Below are 9575 nucleotides of genomic sequence, written 5' to 3'. Positions count from 1 at the left end.
CACTGTATTTAAAAAATAAAACAGAAAAGAAGAAGAAGCACCTTGGATTCACATGGAACAAGTCAAAGAAAAGGAACTAGTCTTTTGTTATTCACATCCCATACTATATACATTGTTTTTAGAAAGTGTCAAATGATATTGTTCTATTCTAGAATTGTATTATTGTTTTCGAGTTGTTAGTTCTTAGTTGGTTTTCGTGAAAATTAATTTATTAATTTTTTATAATATTATATTTCTATAATTTTTAATGTCAAAAAAATTTAAAAAAATCATGAAATGTATTTCAGTATCAAAAGAGGAAATCTAGTCTACATTCTTACCACTAATCACAATCATATAAAGGAAATGAGTTGCCTTTCAGCTTGACCCAAAACCTGTAAACCCAAAACCCTAATAATATGAATAAAAAGGGTGATAAGATATTAGGATGACATGTACCAAACATGAATTCAGATTATTTTTGGTTGTCTTTGAGCTGAAAACATGCATGTGTGGATTGTTTGTTGGAACAATATCCTATATAATTCATCCATTCATTCATATGTTGTTATAACACGGCTTGTGTTACATCACAGTGTGCCCTCCCCTCACTTCATCTTGGTTGTGGTACACAAACGACAAACCCCTTTGACTATAGCAATAATGCCTCTCAATCAAAGCATAATTAATTTCAGAAGTTTCGGGGTCCCTGACTCTAAAAATAAATTAAAAAGTAACGTAAATTGCTTTCTTGTTTGTACTGGTTTTCACCGCAATGATAATCCTCACACATGTGGCCATTGAAACAGTTATTCGGCCGGGAGGCAGTGAAGAGGGGTCCCACATGTTATCCACTGAGATTACAAAACATGGGATGTGGATGACGAGCCAATGAGGGATCCCCGGGAGGGTGAGGACAAGCAGACAAGTGGAGCCCACACTTGGTTCCCTACCCAATCATCAAGGCTGGGACCCACTAGGTTCCCATGTTCCATGTGTTGTCCCTAAACCTAATCATCATCCGTCGTGGGCCCCAGCCTGGACCCTCGACTCCCACAGCCCACGCTTTTGCCATACATTTGCTCAACTCTTCCGCTCCAAGGATCTCCTTTCTCCTTATCAGTAGCATCCCATTCCCATCCCTCCCCATGCCCCCTCCCCGTGGAAAAGTTGAGTCCGGGCGTGCATGACATTTTACGGCACACTGGGTAGAAAAACCCAAAAAAAAGGGTGGGCTTGCTGTGTTTGCCCTTTGCTTTTTGCCTGGGAGTATTAAACAACACTTTACAGAAAAGCAAACCAGGTTCAAAATCAATGCATCATTTGCTTTATAAAATAATCGATTAGCTAGCTAGTATGCATAGTACTATATGCTATGATTGTCATTGTCACACTCCCCCACTTCCATATGGTGAATACAAATATCAAGTGCTTTTTTTCTGTTTATTTATGTTTTGATGGAATGAATGCCTATCCCCCTCCGTCAATTGAACCAAGCATCACCCGTGATTGATAGGGATGTCCTTTGCTCATCTCCTGTTTTTGTGTTTAATCAATCAAAGTTTATTAATTGGTACGATGTTAATGCTAAGGGGTTCAAACCTCAAGCCCACAACTCCCTCTACCCACTATCATTCTTATATTGGTAATTTGTCAAATAGTTACAATTATTCCCACTATAAGTGTTCAATTTTTTTGTACCAACTTTTAATTGGGAAAAAGATGCTGATCAGAGGTTATAAAGTAATTCAAAATAAGATTTCACCTTTCAATTTTTCAAGAGGGCAAATATAGAAAAAAGAAGGCTAGATGTTTTTTTTCTTTTTCTAATTGGTCCAATATTTTGATCAATTATTAAAATATATATAATAATGATAATCATTGTTCATTCAGTAGAAACAAAAGCTTTGCATACATTAAATTCACTGTGGATTTTGTTTCATGTACGAGACAAGTTCAAAGCATAATGAAAGAATGGATTGACTTTTTTTTTTTTTTTACTTTAGTGACCAAAGTGTCGGCATTGTACTCATCAAACATTTACCTGCCTACACTAGTCTTTTTAAGAGGGCATGCAAGGACATGACATTCAACAAAAGGTTTTCCACCACATAAATCGTGCTGGTATAAGTTAATATTCCAATGAAAAAGTGCAGACTCTGTTTCTTCAGAATTCAAACCAATTATTGGGGCATAACCAACTGTTACGAGGTATTCAGCTACAATTCCCTCATTTTGACCAAAAATAGACCTTAGACCATATCTTAGGGTTAATTAGACTCAACTTAGTGAATACTCTAAACAAGTCCATTATACATATAATCGGAGTTTCCTTTATTCAAAAAACAGAAAAGAAAAGGAAAGATAGTTAACTTAGGCATGAGATATATACAGAGAGGCCAGGGGTATGTAAACCCAGGCAAGGGGCTGGGTGGTGGTGTTGTTGTCAAGCCAAATGTTTGCCTGCATCATTGGAACTTCATCAATGGCACTATGCTTTCCATCACATTCGTGGTGGGTGCATTATTTATGAGTTTGCATGTCATAAGGGATTCAATACTACCTTAGCTATGGCCCAAAAAGTGGGAAAAAGCTTCTACGATGCACATCTTTTAACCTTTTACCTCCTTAATTTGGCTGCTAGTTTTGATTCGGAATTATACAAAAACAAACATTATTATTTTTAAAAAGTTATGTTTTTTTATGTAACAAAACATATATATGATCTACTCTTATATGACTTAATCATATGATAATTGTTATAAGATTATAATTAAAAGGTGTCCAAGAACTAAGCTGCTCATCTAAGTGTAGTACAACTTAGATTAAGTTGAGACATAAATATATATTATTTAAGGTCCTAACTTGATTAGATCGATTCAAAGATTATTTATTGATGAATAATATATATTTTTATTTAATTTTGACTTAAAATATATTAAATGTATTAAATGGTTAATATAAAATCATTTAAAATATTTTAATATAATAAAATATTATGTAAATACCTGCATTGGGCCAAGTTTAAATTTGATTGAGGCTAAGCCCAAACCTAACTCATAAACTTCTAATTTATGATCTTGCATTTTACCTTTTGCTTTTGCTTTATAATAAATTTTTTAAATAAAAAATATTAACTAAATGAGACATAAATCTTCGGCTAAATACTTAACCATTCCATGAAATTTTATTCTTACATTGGATAACAAATGAGAAACTGAAGCTTTTTGTTGGCTGTGTACAAGAAAATAAGTATATACAGTTTAGTGCAATATATAGTGCTGATCACACCTTTCATCCAAAAAAAAAAATTTTAAATTAAAATATCTAATTTCTTCCAATTTTTGTTTTGTATATCAGAAAAGAAATACAAATAATATAGGTTACCATCTGTATCCGAGTATTTGACTCATTGGTTGATGTATTATCCCCTACTTAAAAAGTAAAATTTGAATCCCCTCCCTCAATTATAAAAAAAAAAAAAAAAACAGGTTACCAGATTCTGCAAAAGCTATCAATGCAAAATCAGGATTTTTGTACAGTTTTCTGATAGGGGAAACAAGGGGTGGTTAGGAATAACTATGCCTGCATATGTGATATTTTTCAAAAGTTTTGAGCTGTGTAAATCAGTGGCAGTTGGAAAGAAAGAGTCAGCATGGCTCTGTAAATCACCCGGAAAGCACTGACATATATAAATATATAAATATATATTTATAAAGTTGTTATTTTGCATTAATCTTATGGAGTTTTTCAGGAGATTTTGCATCAAGTTGTTCTAAGTAGGGATGTTCAAAAAGTCATGATGAGTAATTAGTTTAATTGGAAATAAATGTTCCTGCCCAAATTATTAAATGCCTGATTTATTGACATATAAATAATTCTCCAACCCCATATTCTTACCACTTGACCTCGTATTGGAATCTATAAATTAAAATATTTAAACATTATGTGACATTAATTATCGAAGAATTTATAGTATAATTAGAAGAAAAGAAAAACAGTGTAGGGGTTTGAGTCAGAAGGGGGGGTGTCCTTGTTGCCTTTCTTTGACCCTTGATTTAAACAAAGGTTTTCCTTTGTGTGGGATTATAACTAATAGCAATGGAAATGGGGGTGAAAACTGAAGGAAACTGCCGCTTGGCGATATGCATACAAACGTGGCAGTCAAGGTCCCAACCGAAAACCAACCCCTGGAATGTGCAATGGACTCAATCTTGACTTGTGATTGGCGGTGGGAGTTCGGGTCAAATTTGGCCACATCAAGGTTCATCCCCATTTCTTGTGGACCAAAATTTCCTTTCAATATTCGTAAGTCAAACCATAAGATTAATTTTTATCGCTAACAAAACCTCCTTTACTTGTTTTAATTAAAATGGTGGGAAACACCTATTCAGACTTTACACATGCAAGTCGTCATTAAATTTTATAAATACGTTGAATAGGAGCATCAAAATACTAATTGAAGTCTCTTACCGTGAAATTGTTATAGGTTTAATGCGACGCTATCATTAGAACATATGTTTGAATTAGAATAAAGTTAATAATAAATTAGTATATTTTTTAGAAAAAAGAAAAAAAAAGGGATACGTTAAATTTTCCTTGTTTATTATTATTGTTATGCATCAAACTTTGGCAAATAAATTGTAAGGTGGAGAGAAATAAACGACGAGATATTGTTGTAGCCTTAAATATGGTCCAAAAGGTTAAATAAAAGAAGAGTGGGATCCCAAAAACATAAAGAAAAAAGGTTGAAGACAGGCATAGCCTTCTTCCTCCATTAAATGTCCATTGTCCAAACTCCACATCCCTGAATTATGACTTCCATCCCTTTGCATTAATGTGAGATGGGGGGCGTTACAATTCCTGTGTACCCGTCAACAGGTAAAACAGCATTAAATTCCTCAGCATCCCCACGCAATAACTATTCATGGACGCTTTTTCTGTGCTTTTAACTCTCTCATAATAATGGTAATACCTAGTATATCCTAACCCAACATTTTCCCCATGCAACCCCACCACTCTGACACCATTCACATTATTTCTCCACCAAAAGTCAGAAAAGTGAACGACCCAGATGCCCCAAGCACCATCACAAGCAATGTGATTGAGCTGTAGGATGTAAAAACCCCCCCTGCCCTTGAACTTGAAGCCGAAGCCTCAAGGTCAAGGGTCACGCATTAAAGAAAGGAGAAAAATGAAAAAGGGCGCTATTAATACAGTAGCTGTAGGTATGTATGGGAATGGGATGGTTGCCTGCCCTGCGCTGCCCAAAGCCTCCCCGAGCCCAAGCTCCCAATCATTTCATCAGCTGACCTTTGAACCGACAATCAGACTCACCACTTATAAACAGAAAACCTGCCGGTTATTCTCCTACACCACCAAGATTTTTCAATCTTCTGACACGTGTCCCAGATCAGATGGGTCAGACCCTTTGACTTGATGACCACAGTCAAAAACCCTAGCTATTTAGCACTTCCTCTCAAGATCTTCAATTCTTATTTTGCTTCCTTGCTTCTGTTTTTTCCTAATTAAAAATTATTTATTTATTTATTATATCTATTAATTACTTTGACCTTAAAATCCATCACACCCCCACACCTCTTTTTTCTCCTTCCTTCCTTCGTTTCATTTCATATCATATTCCTCCGTGTCTCTCATTTGTCTCCTTTTGTTTCCTCTCTTTTTTTATTTATCTTTTGTAAAACTTTACCTTTTCTCTCCTTAAAATCAATCGTTATCTTTCTCTTCTTTCTGCTTCTGCAACTTACATGGCGGTTTTACCCACCGGCTCTTCTAACTTGGAGTTGACAATATCTGTTCCCGGCTTCTCTTCTTCCCCTTCTCTTCCTTCTTCTGGTAAGCAACAGAAACATCCCTTTCCTTCTCTTTCTCTTCACTTTTTTTTGTCCTACCCTTTTTCTTCTTTATTGCTTCTTAATTTAAATAAGATATATATCAAACCTTTTTTTTTTTCTTTTTGAAATCCCATGTTTTAGAAGTTTCAGCCTTTGATCTTCTATACCCCGATTCCATGCATGGTTTCCAAAAGGGTCTTCTTTTTTTTGCTTTTCGTTTTCCTTTTCATATGATCATCCTCATGTTTGACGAATATTGATTGATTTCGATTCAAATTTGATATATTTTTCTTTGTTTCTGTTTTTGTGAATGAAAATACTACACCGAAGGTGATCAAGGGGGTTGTACGGTGAGAGATTTAGATATAAACCAAGTACCATCGGGAGGAGCAGAAGATGAATGGATCACAGCAAGCATGGAGGATGAAGAAGAAAGCTGCAATGGAGCCCCTCCTCGCAAAAAACTTCGTCTTACAAAAGAACAGTCTCGCCTTCTTGAAGAAAGTTTCAGACAAAACCATACCCTAAACCCTGTATGTAATTCAAAACCCCCATCCACTACTACCTATGCAATTAACTAACACCAAACACCAACATTTTTTTTTTGGACATAAAATAGCCAATAAATTTATCAGATGATCTCTTTATTTAATGCCTTTTGGAGTTTTGTGCTTGCAGAAGCAGAAAGAAGCATTGGCTATGCAGCTGAAGCTGAGGCCAAGGCAGGTTGAAGTTTGGTTCCAGAACCGTAGGGCCAGGTACTACTTACTCTACCCTACCCTATCTATACATATACATATATATATATATATATATATATATATATATATATATATTCATTTAAAAGAATTCCCAGTTTTCTCCATAGATTTTTTCTTTTCATTTTTCTGGGTCCTTATTATTTTGTTGGTTGTTGGGATTAAAAGTAGCTTAGAGTAATATCGAAACGTTGACAGAATATCACAAAGTGTATAATCTGAATCAGATTCTACCCGTATATTTTTCGTACACTAATAATGTAAAGTAGAAAGTGAAACAATAGATTTTTTTAAAAAACAAATTACTTTCTATGTTTTAGTTACATGGATATAATATTTTATGATGCTACCATAACTTGATTCATTTTTATGGGCTTCTCTAGTCATTTCCCGGACAAAACGGTTGCCTTCGGACGTTGATATATCACTATCATTCATAATTTATATTTTAGAGTAAAAGCAAGTCAAATACCACGTTTTGCACTGTAAAATTCTATCAAACCAGTTGTTCAGGGCCTTGAGGCACCTTAAGAACAAGGAATAACAGGCTAGAGGGAAACTACTTCGTTTTTTTCCTTTTTTTCCTACCTATTCTTTTTGGTCGTGTATGCAGGACCTAATAATATAGGAAAAATATCTTGCCATTTGTTAGCTTTACGGGCATGCTTTTCTTGTAGAACTTATCATTCAGAGAATACTTCATAGGATTTGATATATATGCTGCCACATCAAGTTGCAGTGCCATATGATATAATACTATGTGCATTAATGTCAATTAAAGAGAGAGTTTATAATTTTCCTCTCAGACTCTCGAAATAATTTTCTCATTATTAAACTTAGCGCGGATTTTAGATGAATATCAAGGAAGGATATATGGAGAGATAGAACACTTTATTAAATCCTTTTCTTAATATTTCATAGACAGAAAAACAGTCACGAACAATAAACAAAACCTATAACAGGTTGCAGAAAACGGACACATGACCGACAAGTAGCTGAACAGATTTATGAAGAATTAATGATGTGGTTCTATTTCATGAGCTGAGGTTGGAGGATCAAAATAATGATGGTTTGTCTAACAACATCAATATAACAATGATAGCAGCAATTGAGATTGCATGTCTGTTTCTGGCCTCGTGTGCTAGTCAGATCATCACCCTCTATAATAAAGTGCTGCTTTGACCCATCATTCTTTGGACTTAGCCATGCATTTATGAATTATTACATTCGTGTATTACATTATTGAATGAAATCAATAAAGGGGAAGGACACACCTAAACTAATTTTTTACAATTGTAATCATGTTCTTGTTTTCTTTTTTATCAATGCATGAGCAGTGAGAACAGATTAAAGCATTATGACTGTAATAGAAATTGCTGTTTCTTTGGGTTATAGATCATTGGCTAGCTAGTATGTAATGGTTAGCATTTAATATGATAATAAATGCACTCATGTTTAGATATGAATAAAATCCAAGTTTGAATTTATTACTCTTCATTAACCAGTTTAGGGAAAGGAAAGGGACGAGGGAGGAAAAGATAATTACAGAAAGATTTCACTTATTTAAGAAAGAGCTTTATGAATTTGATACTTAAATGCAATATCTGTTCTCAAGTTCTTAAGCGAGGTTGGTCACGCCACATGAAAGTGTAAAGACCTTGCACGTCAGTGTTTATCATGTTTCTGTAAGCATGAAATTTCTTTGAGTCATCCCCTTGGAATCAAACAATGACTTGAAAAAGGGAATAAGAACAAAAAGAAAAAGTTATAGCAAGGCTTCCCTGATCGTGCTGAAATTAGTACCAATTCTTTTGTGCAAAGGCATATCGTACCGGATTGGGAAAGTTTTAAAATTCTGTGGTATGAGTTTCTCATTTGTACATCGTGCATAGCTAAAGGAAAAAACCGTATCATAAAACAAAGAGCCAGATAAGAGTTTAGTTTAGTTTTGATACAACTTAGATTCGGATATTATATGTATATATTTTATGTTGATCAAATAAACAATAACATGGTATAGGAGCAAGTTGAAGCAGACAGAGATGGAGTGTGAGTACCTGAAAAGATGGTTTGGATCACTGACTGAACAGAACAGGAGGCTGCAAAGAGAGGTGGAGGAGCTAAGGGCCATGAAAGTAGGGCCACCAACCGTGATTTCGCCTCACAGCTGTGAGCCTCTCCCAGCATCAACCCTTACAATGTGCCCTCGGTGCGAGCGAGTCACCACCACTGCCCTTGACAAGGGCCCCACCAAAATGACCGCCGCCACCGCCACTGCCACCACATTGTCGTCTAAAGTTGGGACATCGGCCCTCCAATCAAGGCCATCTTCGGCGGCTTGTTAGTCAGGCTTAATGACCCACTTTAAGAGTTTTTAAAAGGAAATGATTTTAGGGAATGTTCATATTAGTCTACACAAAAAAAATGTAAGGGATAGATACAATATGTTGGTATCTAATCTATATAGGGATTTTACTTTGCTTTTGCTTTGTCTTTATTTTATCGATCAATCTTTAATTATTATTGCCTGCCCCTATACTATATATCTCTTTTTTCTTTCCAACCGCAAAAGTTGTTGGAAATCCGCAATTTTTTCTTGTGGTTGTTTGTCCTGAAAAAGCAAAGAAAAAGAACGGGAGGAAGATCTAAGAAAAGAGAAATTAAATTGGTTTAAGTTATGAAAATTAAAAAAAAAAAAAGTAAAAGATTGGTTTTTCTTTTAAGTTACAACTTACAAGTAAATTATTACATCTTGTTATAAGAAATCAATGAAATAGCCAAACAAATCAACATGTAATTAGACATATCTATTATTACAAAATTAAACCAACACATACATGATGAGACTTTAAGGCTCCAAGGTCAATATATAGCTAAAAAGGTAGTTTAAATTGTGGAAATTATACGAGTCAAAATCCTGTTATTAGCTGCGAATGAAGATGAATTTGTGCCGCCTTTAGCCAATATTCAACAAAGGTTGAAG

General features: G+C 34.8%; 1 protein-coding gene across 1 annotated transcript; it reads left to right on the top strand.

Moving 5' to 3' along the window:
- Positions 5575-9135, top strand: LOC18609772 (homeobox-leucine zipper protein HOX3). Its single transcript, XM_007045070.2, has 4 exons — positions 5575-5835; positions 6165-6367; positions 6513-6592; positions 8613-9135. Exons 1-4 carry the CDS (start codon positions 5748-5750, stop codon positions 8935-8937), a joined length of 696 nt encoding a protein of 231 aa, XP_007045132.1. The 5' UTR covers positions 5575-5747; the 3' UTR covers positions 8938-9135.

This window comes from Theobroma cacao, chromosome 2 (assembly GCF_000208745.1).
Source record: "Theobroma cacao cultivar B97-61/B2 chromosome 2, Criollo_cocoa_genome_V2, whole genome shotgun sequence".
Lineage (NCBI taxonomy): Eukaryota > Viridiplantae > Streptophyta > Magnoliopsida > Malvales > Malvaceae > Theobroma > Theobroma cacao.
This window is presented reverse-complemented; position numbering and strand designations above follow the sequence as displayed.

Bases quoted from the DNA above. Each gene is read 5' to 3' on its own strand.
- LOC18609772 (XM_007045070.2), top strand. From the start codon at position 5,748: ATGGCGGTTTTACCCACCGGCTCTTCTAACTTGGAGTTGACAATATCT. The intron at 6,368-6,512 runs GTATGTAATTCA...TTGTGCTTGCAG, and splicing joins AAAACCATACCCTAAACCCT to AAGCAGAAAGAAGCATTGGC. The intron at 6,593-8,612 runs GTACTACTTACT...AACATGGTATAG, and splicing joins TTCCAGAACCGTAGGGCCAG to GAGCAAGTTGAAGCAGACAG.